Source organism: Scatophagus argus, chromosome 19 (assembly GCF_020382885.2).
Source record: "Scatophagus argus isolate fScaArg1 chromosome 19, fScaArg1.pri, whole genome shotgun sequence".
Taxonomy (NCBI): Eukaryota; Metazoa; Chordata; class Actinopteri; family Scatophagidae; genus Scatophagus; species Scatophagus argus.
Genome location: NC_058511.1, coordinates 6793903 through 6807795, shown reverse-complemented (window position 1 = coordinate 6807795; position 13893 = coordinate 6793903). Strand labels below are relative to the sequence as shown.

The 13893-nt window shown below is 42.4% G+C and overlaps 2 protein-coding genes across 4 annotated transcripts; both read right to left on the bottom strand.

Annotated features, from left to right (window-relative positions):
• Window positions 1-2221: 2221 nt before the first annotated feature.
• On the bottom strand, window positions 2222-8092 carry slc30a1a (solute carrier family 30 member 1a). The gene is made up of 2 exons (XM_046373496.1): window positions 7106-8092; window positions 2222-4917 (listed from the first exon to the last, which is right to left on the bottom strand). Exons 1-2 carry the CDS (start codon window positions 7677-7679, stop codon window positions 4037-4039), a joined length of 1455 nt encoding a protein of 484 aa, XP_046229452.1. The 5' UTR covers window positions 7680-8092; the 3' UTR covers window positions 2222-4036.
• Window positions 8093-8911: 819 nt separating this feature from the next.
• nek2 (NIMA-related kinase 2) lies at window positions 8912-13024 on the bottom strand. 3 transcript variants are annotated; one of them, XM_046374152.1, is made up of 10 exons: window positions 12773-13024; window positions 12639-12737; window positions 11622-11839; window positions 11273-11513; window positions 11019-11101; window positions 10809-10935; window positions 10486-10717; window positions 9974-10028; window positions 9783-9859; window positions 8912-9460 (listed from the first exon to the last, which is right to left on the bottom strand). In XM_046374152.1, the coding sequence occupies exons 2-10, from the start codon at window positions 12732-12734 to the stop codon at window positions 9255-9257; spliced, it is 1335 nt and encodes a 444-aa protein (XP_046230108.1). In that variant the 5' UTR covers window positions 12735-12737; window positions 12773-13024; the 3' UTR covers window positions 8912-9254. The 3 variants fall into 3 exon arrangements, with proteins under 3 accessions (XP_046230108.1, XP_046230109.1, XP_046230110.1); XM_046374153.1 differs by lacking the exons at window positions 12639-12737; window positions 12773-13024 and adding an exon at window positions 12377-12521; XM_046374154.1 differs by lacking the exons at window positions 12639-12737; window positions 12773-13024 and adding an exon at window positions 12013-12149.
• Between the last annotated feature and the right edge of the window lie 869 nt (window positions 13025-13893).

Below are 13893 nucleotides of genomic sequence, written 5' to 3'. Positions count from 1 at the left end.
CCAGAGTTTTAGCTTACGCATGTTGCTGTGTTGGCAAAGGTGAATCCATTTAGGCGCCCAATGACCGCCCACCCTCAAGTCCAGTGCCCCCCTTTATTGTTATGGGAATTCCTGCCTGTCCAACTGTCAGGACAAATCAGACATGACACTACTTCATTGCACACACTATTATTTAGTCACACTTGATAAGTTAAGGCATAGAGTCTTTAAAGGAATAGTTTAACATTTTGTTGATTATAATTATTTGCTTTATGAAAGAGATTTATATAAGAGGACTGACATCACTCTCATGTTCTGTCTGTTAGCCTACAGCTACAGCCATGAGAAAGTTAATTTAACTCAGCACAAAGGCTTTACACACAGGAGGTGAAACACCCAGCCCGGCTCTGCCTGAAGGCGTCAAAATCTTCATTAGGTGAATAATAAAACACATAACGCGAGTGACATTATGCTTCCTTCCTGTTTCAAATTAGTTGTGTACGAGCACAGTTTCCATGAGGCAGGGTTGACAAACAAAATGGGGCCACATGAAACTTAGATGTCAGCATACAGACCCATCACTACTGTTTGCATACAATGAGGCCGCAGCAAAGGTGCAAAGAACACCTGACTTCGACAAAGCGCACAAAAAGGGGAGCTGCTCTGTGCGTGAACCACATGAAAAGGGACAGAGAGTGAGGGGAGAGCTGGCCGACAGCACTGAGGAATGCTGGGTAGAGACCCATGCTTGTTGCCTTTGGAATGCCCCAGGGCCTCTTACATAAGACCCGTCAGGCCGGCAGCTGCTCCATCAGCCACACAGTCACAGTCAGCAGCCGCACCAGACTTCCACTTGCAACTCAGCCACAGTATTGGCTTCTTTACGCCACCCAGAAGAGTTGTGAAATACTGCAATTATGGACTTATGTAATTGCAGCGTGACAGTTCCACAGCTCACTCGTGCTTAGCGCGTCAGATTTACTTCTAACCATCATTACTGCTTGGATAGTCTGAGGTTTTGTGGCCGGACCAGAAGACATGAGCCACAAAGATCCGGTCAGACTAGAAATGACATGTGAGAGACTTTGCTCAAAATCTGACCGTTAGGCTTGCAGGCTGGTTCTGTTGAGAATATTAGGTATCAATATGAAGTAAAAAGATGGCTTGAAAGTATTTTTTCCTAGCTTCACTGATTAATCATTAAATTGATTTGTTTTGACGACTTCTTACCCAGATTCTTAGCGATCTTATATAACTTTCTTAATTTCTTAAATCCAAATAAATAAATATTTTTACCTGTTTGCAGTGGTGGAACATAACTAAGTACATTTACTACAAGTACAGTTAGCAAGTCAGGTCAAGCTGTACATATGTATTTGTATTTTATGATACTATAATAAGACAAAAATATTGTACTTTTAAAATATTGTACTTTTAACTCCACTGTATTCACCCAACATGTAAATAAACTTGTTTCACAAATCTTCTCAAATTAACTTGTGTTTTGTAAAGTAAGTTTTTATTTAAGAGACACACATTCATTTCACCAAAATGGATATGTGGCAGAAAATGGATGGACGCATGGAAAAAAATGCATCATGACTTCAGTGGGGGCTTTTACAGGGAACTGGAATGCGATGCTGAGTGTAATAAAGAGCATGCTGGACTCTGTCCAACGCCAGCTTCTTTAAACCTAAACCTTCCCTTTAATTCCCTTCACACCTCCACAGCTAATGTGGACGTAATAGGCAGAAGTCAACAACAGAGCAAAGTTTGGATTACTGCCAAGTCATTCAAGGTTTAACTAAATACTAAACATCGAAGACAAGTTACACCAGTGTTATTTTATCACTACTGGCTCTCTGTCACTTTCAGACTGGGCTGACACAGTATCAGATCTGTGCTACACGATTACTGTGGCCAAAAGAATTCGCAAACAATATTATCACAATATCTACAGAAAATTTGTTAATTTCCAAAATCCTAAAAATTCCTAAGCCAACTTCATTCAGGTGTTCATGTCGCTCTTGTATGTCATCTTGTCAGGCATGATTTTGCATGGGCAGTACCAGCCTGTTACTGCTACTGTTTGTAACTCAAAATAACCATGGACAGACTATGACACAACAAATACATTTGTTTCCTTTGTCTTTTGACTTGAGTGACCCCAAGTAGCCCAGGAAAAGTCAAATAAAATACAAAAGCAACTTTAAGCAAATTTAAGAAGAAGGCAAAGGACAAATTTGGGTTCATAAACTGTACCAAACAGCCATATTTTATTTATTTCACAATGACACATTGGACAGGTACTGTAGGTATATAGTATATCAAAAACATATCAGTTGACATGTTATATCTAAAATTATAAAACACTTGTTTTCAATTTGCACATAGAGGTCAAGTCTTAAAAGACACAATAAAAGTGACCATACATTACAAATGAAAAAAACACCTCAAAATACATTTCCCAGCACATAGTTCTATATTGCATACACATTTAATTGGGAGTGGAAATCTGAAACACATCAGTGGACCACCTTTAAATGATATCTGTGCCGATGAGTGAAAATTCAGAAAAATTTCAAAGGCCACCGTATGGACTTGAATTCAGCAAAAACAGCCTACTCAGCTGTCCAAAGCAGAGGACAGAAAAGCTGAAAAGATGAGTCATTACCTACACAGTTGAGTACATGAGTAATATCAGGGGATACCAGCAGATACCGGTAAGCAGCAAGTGGAGTCCTTAGTGGAGCTCCTTAAAGTCAAACACCAGGTCTGGTCTGGCCAGGTTTGGTCATGCAAACATAGTGGAACGTCCTGGAGATACAGAAACTCCTTCGGCACGGATTGCTGACATGGCGCCGAACACATTCATAAGGGTTTTTAACTAAAATCAACAGCCACCAGCAGAAAGCTTTCCAGTACAGATTCATACAGAGAATAGTGTTTCAGTTTCACTAATGGCATTCAATGCTCATTTCTTCTCAACAGACCCAACCCTCTGGCTTGCAAGGCATCGAATTTGTGAATGAACATTTAATTATGTGACTGTGCCGTTGCAAAAAGTTCCGTTTCACTGTGTCTACTCTATTTAGTGCTCTACCACAGCAGGTGTTTTTTTTTGTATTTAAAAGGCAAGGTGAGAGGTGTAGATACGGCTTCTTGTATTCAAATAATGACTGCAATTAAAACTGAGTCAAGGCCAGAGAAACGTTGTGAGAAACAGAATCATTATAAAAACATCACATTGGAAAAAAACGACTACAGCATAGATGGTCTGTCAAAAAAAAAAAAAAATCAAGACAGAAAAATTGCAAAAATGTTTCTATCATCCAAACTAATTAGAAAACAGCATCTACAGAGAGAAACAGATAATTTCTAATAACTTAAATACTTAAATTAGTATGTCATACAATAGTCTTCCATTTAGGGCCAGAGGATAAGAAAATAGATCTCCTCCAAAGCCTATGCAAGAAATAAAAAAGGTAGACTATTTGCCAACAGGTCCATGGCCTAAACAAAAATAACCTAATGTGATGTGTGCTCCAACTTGCATGTGTTGTGTTTGGAGGACAGGACGTCTCTCAGGTCCCCTCAGTCCCGCAGTGAGAAGCTTTGGCACAGAAACACCATGGGACGAGATGTCGCATCACAACACGGTGCTAATGAGGAACACTCATGCAGGCCTCACTCCAGTCCTGGAGGAGATAAGGTCAGTGAACCCCAACATGCATTGCTGCCTACTGCCAGGGCAACATACAACAAGAGGGGGGCAGAGAGGCGGAGGAGAGGCTGGCAGGGAGGAGAGGAACTGGAAATAGATGCAGAGAGGGAGGAGGGATGAAGAGAAACGGCTCAAACGCATGAATGCAGAGGGTTTTAGGAAGGGTTTTTCAGAACTGGGAGACAATGGGAAACATAAGGCTACAGAGAACTATTTCCTTGTCAGGACCATGAGTCAAACAGAAAAGCCCACCAAAAAGTGGGCATGACAATGGTCTCAGCCTGTTGTGGTGGTTTTTCAGCTTCTCCTCAGCTTCTCTCTGTCCCCTCCAACTCACAGAGATGACTCCACCTCTCTAGTGACAGCAACCTCGCCCTCTGACTGAGGACACACCTGAATGGTTGCAACCTGCTCTGAGGTCTCAGTGATCACCTCCAGGCCTGAGGAAGCGCCAGCCTTGCAGTGACTGCTGGCCTTCTTATCACAGCCTGTGTTCTGTTTCTCCGTGGAGCCGCAGCACAGCTTGGGAGCACACTGAGTCCGACAGGAGAGCTCACAGAGGGAGTCTCGAGACTCCGAGTTGAAAGTGACAAACTCGGGCTGGATGGTGGTGGCGTGAATGCCCTCGTCGTGGAAGAAGTCCTTGATGCGCTTGGCCACCTCCATGTAAGATGTGGGGTCGTGGCATTTTATGTGTGCTGTGGCAATGATGCGGCTGCCGGCCAGCTGCCAGATGTGCAGCTCGTGGATGGCCAGGACCCCATCCAGACTCAGCAGTCGCTCATTGAGCCGGTGCATGTTGATCTGCTTGGGCACGGTTTGCAGCAGGATAAGGGCCGATTCTTTGAGCAGTGGGTAGGTGGTATATAACAGTATGCCTACCATGATGATGCAGAGAGTGGGATCCAAGTAGAGAACCCAACAGGGGCCGGCAAACTTCATAGCTGACATGGAAGGAGCTTCCGTGTGATTGACTGTGGTGTGGCTGCTGATACACGGGTTCACGCACATCTCATCGTCTCCGCAGGGCTTCCACACAAAGGTAAATATTATAGCATTGACCACCACAATGACGGAGCCCAGAGCGTCACCCAGCACATGCAGGAAGACCCCGCGCATGTTGAGCTGCGACGCCGAGTCGTGGTCATGGTCCATGTCTTCGTAGTGAGTGTTTCCATTCATCTGCACCTCTGTGTTGTCCTTACAGCTGATTTCTGAAGACAAAAACAAAGAGTTTAGTTTTATTAAGGAGAACGAGATGCCACAGAGCAATAATCTGTTGGACTTTGACTCTGACGTACTAATGCAACATTGAAAATTAGGGCTGTGGGACAGGAATTTTTTTTTTGCTGATACCAATAACTGATAATTACTTGCATTTTACATTCAAAACTGTTAAGATAACCAATAATTTCACATGTTTGTATATTGAAAAGACTTCAGAACCTGTGGTTTATGCACACCTGAGGGTGAGGCAGTTAAAGATGTAGTGAGCAAAGATGGCTGATTAAAAATACCATAGCTCTAGATAGACTTATAGTGTTAAAACTGGTAGACTTTTCCCCTCCTCTCTGAACCCTTCTGGAACATGTACTGCAAATACCAGTCGTCTCTGCAGCAGTTTGATGTCATGAACACAATGACAGCATGCTGCGCTTGTTTCTCTGATTAAAAAGTTGCATTCAGCTAACTAATGTATCAGAGTGAGTAAATGCTGTGCTTGTTATTAGTGAGAGCAATTTTGCTTCATATTAAAAGCTCTATTTATTGGTATAATTTTATTAGTATCATAAATGTCCCATTATTGAGGCAATAACAGGCCCACTATATATTATGCAGACCTATTCAAAACAGATATACAGACAGCACAGGAAATATGGATAAAATATAAATGTTGTTCTGAGAAATTATAGAAAAAACCTTCAAAACAACAACAATCTGATTACAATGCAAAAACAAGGCTGTAACAAAGTAGCCTGCCATAAGAAGCTATAAGCTATCAGTAATAACCAACTGATACACTGTTCAGTTACATCATTTGGGGTCAAAGCACACAGCCATCTGAAACTTGAAACAAAAAGCAAGAATTTAGACTGTCATTTCATCAGGTGACAAGTGTTGGAGCTGCTTCATTCACTGGGGAGACTGGAGAGAAGGGTGACAAGGGTCACTGGTAATTGTTCTAATGTTCTGCAAGCAATGTTCTAAGTTTAACAGTGGGAGAAATTTCACTCAGGTCTGACTGGGTCTGTGCTGCAACTGCTCGGGGCTACAAACAAGAGAAACCTACACGACATCCATGCTGAATTACATGAAACAAAACTCTCAGCGTGTGAGATCCTAAATGCTCCAAAACGCTCAGCACTAATTCACGTGGAGCAAATTCAATTACCAGCTGCAGGAACCGTACACAACGCTGAGGGAATGGCACCTGAGCAATGGCTGCTTGCTTCCACCCCAGGATGCCGCTGGGTCATTCATCAGCGGCTAATGGTGTGGCTGGGGCTGTCGACTCCACGGTTACACTGATGTATAACCCAGTAATAGCAATCAGCACCAAGACGGGGGTGGGGGGGGAATAGAGCCTCCATTTATTGAAACTGACGGGGGCCTAACACAGTGTAGGGGGGACATGGTCTGATGTATGGGTTTAGCCCTTCTGTGGATTAGAAGGGAGGAGGAAGAAGAAAAAGAAGGAGAAGAAGAAGGAGGGGGGGTTGTCTGTTGTTTTATTGTCAACAGCAGACACGAAACTCTTATCTGACCACGACACAGGCAAAAGGATGCTCTGTATCCATGTATACAGTAACCGAGATGGCAACAGAGCAATATCTTGGCTCTGTTACCATCAGGTTATCACCACTGTACGAATCCACTTGTATGATACATCACCTTCAGAAATTTTGATAAATGGAAGACTGTTACAAGTCCGAACTTGTCAAAAACAGTATTTCTTGAGACGAGTTTCTACATACCTCTATTGATAAGCCAACAGATTGCGGTCAGTCTTACAAAGTGCGAAACTCAAGGTTTTACCTGTTTAAGTCACTGAAAATGACAACGTTTCAAAGAACACAATAACCCACCGACAAATACAGGATGTCCACACACGCTGTGATGAAACACACAATAAGGGTTTAGTCACTTTAGGCTGTGTGTCACCGTCGTACATTTAAGATACACGCAAGTACTCTTATGCAATCTGGACTGCTCACGGTGGAGACATGGCATAGTACATGTTGTCAGACTTAATGTGGGGCACTATGAGGTTGGATCTGTAGTTTTGACACTTAATACTGGCTTGATGTGCCCTTTTAAACATAAATATGTATTTTAACACACAGAAAGCAAACAGGTCAGTAGTTACAGCACAGAGAAAATGCTCCAGTTTTCCACACTTACCATTTTTCTGTCTCACTTCACCGGGACTGTTGTGATTCCCCACCAAGTTGTTGGTCTCCTCTCCTGAAGACCCGTTCCCAGCTTTCTGGGACTTGCCCGTTTTACCCCTCTTGTTCTTATTTCCATGAGAGTGACCTCCATGAGAGTGTCCGTGGCCTACACCAGCGTGACCGTGGAACAAGCAGAGTCCAAGCAGGTTGATCAGGAGCCCCGCGGCACCGACCCCGGCAACAATCAGGGGGCTCTCGATCTCGTGGGGCTCGGTAAATCGCTCAATAGCCTCCAGGACGATGGTGAAGCACAGTGCCGTAAGGAAGACGGCGTTGACCAGAGCCCCCATCACCTCCGCCCGAATCCACCCGAAGGTGTTTTTGTTGGTCGCATGGGTTTTCTCGGCGAATCGCACAGCGACCAGAGCCACCACCAGCGCAATGACGTCCGACAGCATATGAAAGGAGTCCGACAGCATTGATAGAGATGCGGTTATCCGGCTGACCACCACTTCCACAATGAAAAACCCAAAAGTCAATGAGAGCATACATAGCAGCCGGACACGGTTTGGCTCGCAAGCCATTTTCCCTTTCTTACAGTACTTCGTCGAGTCAAGTTTCGAGATAACGTTGAATAACGTTTCACTGTGTGTTCTGACGAGCTCAGTAGGACATCGGCTAACTTAGCTCCCCCCCGGTTCAACAGAACTCCAAGCTAATGACTTACGTTTAGCTAGCTGGCTCCCTGAGACAATACAATCATCGCTAACGCCGTCTTTATTCTCTGTTGTTATCCAGCGACGGCAGCATCCCTCGGCTAAATATGATAACAACCACAGGTGAAATTAATCCAGAATACGATTCTAGTTAACGTATAAGTACAACCGTGTCCGTCGCAAGCACATCACAGATACGTTTAACGAAGCTCCGATTTGCAGACGGTTGAAACTTTGCACCCGAGCCGGTAAACTTTCCACACGGAACACAGCACAGCAAGGACACGCCTCGGATAATTCCTATTGGTAGAGGGGCTACAAAGTGGTATTTGATTGGCCATCTTTTGCGACCTCGCAAGTAGGCGGAGCAAACAAGCCAGACAACAGCCGTTGCTACACACGCTAATGGCAACCGTAATCTCGCGATGACTTCTTTAATCGATGAGTATTTATGTAGACAGGGAAAAACTGACCTTAATGGTATTTACATTGTATATTTCATATAACAAAGGTCTTAAAAGTGTCTCGGTATATCCTAATTGAAATGTCTATCATTTATTGGTTTGTCTGTGATTCAGTTTTGTATGTGTTAAAATAAGATATTCAATTGTTTTTTTTATGGAATTAATCCAAACAATTACATCTGCTAAATAGGGATTTTGTAAGTAATTTAACTAATCTATCTATCTTTAATTTGTTGGAAACGTATCTAATCGTTTTTGTTTTTATAATCAACGGTGTCCTGTAGGCCTATTGTTGAACAAAGCCATCATACAACTTCCTTTCCTAATTATACCGTGTAAACTGCTCTTAATCAAGAACAAAACACTTTTCAGGTGTGAAGGCTCGCTGCTGTGTTGTCTTTAATCAGCGGCAGAAGATTCACTCAGGAGCTGAATGGGAAAATGATGACCCCTTGTGGGGGTTATCCGTGTTGTTGAAAGCGCTACAGCACAAAAATTCCTTCAGGATGTTTCTTTTTTTTTTTTAATCTCAAATTTATTATGACAATTTGTAATAAATTCAACACACAAATGTTCTTCTTCTTCTTCTTCTGCATAGTTTCAATGTTAACTGCCATCGCAGTTCAGTTTTTTTTAATGCACATTGCTATCACTGCTGTCCACAAACCACACAAGCTTATACATCTTGTTGTATTATCATAGATGCAAGTCATATTCAAAGAATCTGCCCCATCGTGTATTTCCATCATTTCCGAGAGAAAATTCACTTGAAGAAGAATACACAGTACTCTATGAAACCAACTACACATCAATATAAAAATTCGGACACTACAAATCTTGCAATGTCATACACATGACACTATACTGAATAATTTAGCTTTGCTACTGTAACAGCTACTGATTTATATTTACATCCAGTTATTATGACTTCACAGGCTTTTAACATTCAGCCACAAGTCAGACAGTGACATTTATATGGTCAGCGGATGCCAAGTATCTGCTTGCTCTTGAACTGACAGGTTTTCTCCACTTCATTCAGCGCTTGAGCACGCAGATTGGCCATCTGTAGCCTCCTCAAGATCAGCTCCTGGGACGTCACGCTCTGACGACCGCTGTGATGCCGGTTCTCTTTGCTCTCACCTGCAAAGTGGACCTTCTTCTTGCCGGGGGAGAGGTTCTCCTCATCTATGACCAAACAGCGAGGAGTCAGTGATTAATAACAGTCCGATTAAACTTTATATCATCAGGCACTTGGAGTCTTTGTAATCCAACATGACAGCTAGTTTTCAGATTATTACATGTGAAATATGTAATTATTGTTATTTTTTTTAACAGAAATGCAGGCTTAATTTGGTTCTTTATTGGTGTATAAAAACTGTATTTACATCATTTAAAAAGTAATAAACTTGATTTTAGTCATCCACATTCCAGACAGAAACATAAACCCATAAAAACATTGCTCAGTTCTTGTCTGGCATCAGCAAGTCCAGAGGTCTTCGTCCAATACCTATGTCTTTGCCACGGAACGGTGCCAAGTTCCTCTGCTGCTGTAGACGGTTGTAATTCACCAGTAAACTCTCCGCTCTGAAACATAAGAACAGGATAAGGAGTTTGCAGTAGTCAGTCGGTGAAACTGAAAGGATGACACTGCAGAAGGAGCACGAACTGTTTCATGTCTGGCCTTCTAAAAAGTTTTACCTCGCAAGCTTCTCGTTTGACAGTCGCTCACGAACACAAAGCTCCTGCTCCCTTTCTGCAATGAAAAGACAATGAAAAATGGCAATGAAAAGACCTTCTTTTTCTAACACTTTTTTCCCCCCACGTACTTGAGATGCATACTTATGTAATCTAGATTCACTGTCAGCCTGGTGCTGCTGATGTGGAAGAACTGAAACATTCAGCTGCAACACTTGAATGAAACACAACAAATCTGTTCCTGTTAAACAAGTTCACTGGCAGCAAACTTATTTTTAGATCTCAGTGTAAGAAGATAGTTTTAAAAATCTAAACAACTTACAGATCCACCACTTCAGGAAGATATCAGTGCAATACAATTTACACCTTAAGGATGATACGCAAAATGTTTTCACAAAAGAAAGCAATGCATTAAGAATTCACAGCTATCAATCGCTCAGGGGAAAGCTGTCCCATGCCCAGACCAGAGGCGGGTCTGTAGGGGGGAGAGACGGGAGTAGAAACAAGAGCCTTACGTTCCAGCCTCTCCTCACGTTCTTTCAGAGCCTTTTCTCTGTCCCGCAGCGCCTGTTCCCTGAATTTGAGCTCGGCTGCAGAGGCAGGTGTCACTTCAGCTGGCTTTTGAGGGGGACAGTCAGAGTCCGCCGACCTCCTCTGTCGTACCTCTGCTTTCCTCTGTTCCTCAGCGACAGCCTCAGCCAAAAGGCTGCTCTGGAGAATAGACTCCACAGAGGGCCTCAGATAGTCCTATCAACAGAGAAACACAGACTACTGTATCCTACACACATCAGGGGCTTAACTTAACAAAATCACTGAATTGTTAACATTAAGGTCCAACCTTCAAGTTGAGCATTTTGCTGAGCAAGGTGTTCAGTTCCTCAGAGTATCGGAATGGGATTCTTCTGTACTTCCCCTCTCTGATCTTCTCTGCCAGCTCTTTTTGGTTGTAAGCAGTAAACGGAGGACTAAACAGCAGAAATTCAGGCAAAATGGTCAGATTCACAGTCAACAACCCAAGTGCTGGGGACAGAGGAGTTAAAACACTTACGATAATGCACAGAGCTCATACAGCAAACATCCCAGTGACCAAATATCTGACTTCTCGTTGTAGGACATCCGGTTTATTTGTTCCTGAAAAAAAGAAAAAAGATATTAACACATGGTTGCAAATGTGGCGAACTCGGCAACAACTAATTTGCAACCACAAGGGTCAAGAGGTCAGGTTGAATGTTCCAAATGTTCCCTAAAAAAAAGGAAGTTTGATAAGAAAAATCTCAGACACAGCAGGATGTAACAACTCACTGGAGACATGTAGTAAGGCGTCCCGACAAATGTCTTCGCAAAACTGGTGTCATGGTTTAGGATCCTCGCTAGGCCAAAGTCTCCGAGCTTCACGTTCTGTCTGATGTCGAGGAAGATGTTCGCTGGCTTCAGGTCTCGATGAAGAACCGTAGCCCTGCCGTCTCTGCGTCTGTGGCACTCCTTCAGGGCTAACGTGAGCTGTGCCATGACTCGCAGTATGAACTGCTCCTCCAAATAACGCCTGAAATGATAAAACACACACTCTTAAATCTCCAGATACCGTCAGGAGGACAGAGGACACATAATTCATAAATCTGCATGAATTTCAACACTCTCATCATGCAGTCACCTATCCTTGATGCATCGGCCGATGAGGCTGGACAGGTCGCCACCCTCGCAGTATTCCATGACAATGTACAGGGTGGTATTTGTCCGGTCTATGATGCGGTCGTAGTACCGCACTATGTTCGGGTGCTTGAGCTCCCTCAGAAGGTTTACCTCAGACACCAGCATCTGCTTTTCACTTTCTCCCATGGTGCCATAGTCAAGCTCCTTCCACACGAGGATCTACAAAACAAAAGTGACTTAAGTAAACCGTGCCGAGCTTAAAAATCAGAATCCATCACAAGCCGTGGCAAAAAATGGCAATTACAACATCACACTAAATAATAAAATGTGGTGTAGGAGTAGCACAAGAAGTGTTGTAAAGTCTGGTCAGTTACATAAACAATGGCTAATACCAGTCAACATAAGCTACTGATATCAGTCAAAGAGAAGCAGTGAGCAATGGTGTGTTTTATGGCTACAAGTTCATGAAAAATATTTGCTAATTAGCGTCGATCCTCTAATGACTGACTCACAATTTCAACTGTAAAAATAAAAAAAATAAATAAATAAAAAAGACGCTATACTGTGATTAATCAGCTAACTAACTGCACCCGTGCTTTACCTGCCCATAATCACACAAGACCCGTCTGATAATTTGTAGTTTTTAAGCTCAGATGTTCATTTTTACAAACACGCGACCGTGCCATTCGTTTATGTGACCATTCAATAAACTGGCCCCTAAAATACTGGCTTTAAAACCGAACCATTTTCATCCACATCCATTCTTGTTATTGTTCGGTAGTTGTTGCACGACGGTTTGTGCTAAAAACATCAACCTGCTTAAGTGCCTCTGATTACCAAAAGACAGCAATCCACACCACACCATCAACTGAAACTAACTAGGACAACATTTCACCCGGTTTAACAAACGCTCTTGGGGGTGCAACAAAGACCTCCGGGCAGGTTAATGTTATCTGTGGGTGGGCAGTTGGTTTGTGCGGTTAGGGAAAAAAAGCGTGTAAACGTTAACGTTACTCACTTTTCCATCAAATTTCCGTCTTACTTTCTGGCATCTTCCATAGGATCCTGAGCCTATGGTATACAACACCTCATAATCCTCCACACGGGACGGCATCTTAACGTGACCTCTTTCAAACGAATCTAACGCTAAGTTACCTGACTTAACGTTAGGTTAGCTAAACAAACCAGTTGATGTTACGATACACTCGGCGGTAGTTCAACATGAGCTGAAGCCAACGACTTCCGAATAAGCTTTACACTCGTGCCGATGATCCCTTTTTTCCAAAAATGGATGTTTAAATAAACCAAATGTTTTGCTTTTGGTTTTGTCGCTTGCTCACTCGTGTGTACAGTGAAGAAAACAGGAAGCGATTGCTCTCGGTTTAAATTGGTGCCCAAATCTTCGATCGTGATTGGCCTGCTCCACCCCGCAAGGTGTCTTCTGATTGGTCAATGAGAAGAAACAAATTGTGAGGTTGCTAAGAGCCCGAAAACCGCGAGAGTTGAGCGGGTAGAGGATATGTATTTAACTCTCCACAGGGTGGCGCTAAAAACCGTACAGTCCAGTCGAAGCCACGCTGTGGGTCGCCCTAAGAACCGTGTTATGTATACGGCTATACGGTATAAGCAGAGTCAGTACAATTCAATTATGTAGATACATTTTTATATATAAGTTTGTTTTATTCTGTAGAAATAAGAAATGTAATTCGTTATTGCCCATTCACTACTTTTGTAGTATGTACAAATATATTGAGATTTATTCGTTTAGGCTACTGTTAATTTTTTTTACACAATGTTTGTAAGTTATGTTAAGATTTGAAGCAGTTTTATCGTTCTGGGCACACTGATGTTATTGCAGATTTTTTTATTTAAGTTCTTTTTAAATAGAAAGAAAATAGAGAGAAAAATGGAGAGCCCTCCAGGTAACTGAGTTATGTCTGGAGGTGGACAACATTTTGTTCCAGCTGAAGCACTGTGGCCTCAGTATTTTTCAAGGTGGAGTAAAAGTAGTCTTGAAAATTAATCAAGCAAAGGGAAGAATAGTTCACCGAAAATATCCAAGGACCAGTTAACATTTGAGCATACGCATATCAGACACATTTGTCATCATTATGTCAGCAGTCAGCTCTCAATGAATTTCTTTTCCATGATTCAAATAAATATTATTGTTGCTGGTATGTTCTGTTAAAACATTTCATATTAATTTGAAACAAAGTAAGCCCACGACCAGAGCTAAAACAACTAATTCATTAATCCATTAGTCAACTAAAAAA

Coding starts and splice junctions, on each gene's coding strand:
- nek2 (XM_046374152.1), bottom strand. CDS start 12,734: ATGCCGTCCCGTGTGGAGGATTATGAGGTGTTGTATACCATAGGCTCA. Junction 11,840..12,638: donor GACGGAAATTTGATGGAAAA/GTGAGTAACGTT, acceptor TTTGTTTTGTAG/ATCCTCGTGTGGAAGGAGCT. Junction 11,102..11,272: donor CGCCTTACTACATGTCTCCA/GTGAGTTGTTAC, acceptor TCTTTTTTTCAG/GAACAAATAAACCGGATGTC.
- slc30a1a (XM_046373496.1), bottom strand. CDS start 7,679: ATGGCTTGCGAGCCAAACCGTGTCCGGCTGCTATGTATGCTCTCATTG. Junction 4,918..7,105: donor TGAAGTGAGACAGAAAAATG/GTAAGTGTGGAA, acceptor TTTTGTCTTCAG/AAATCAGCTGTAAGGACAAC.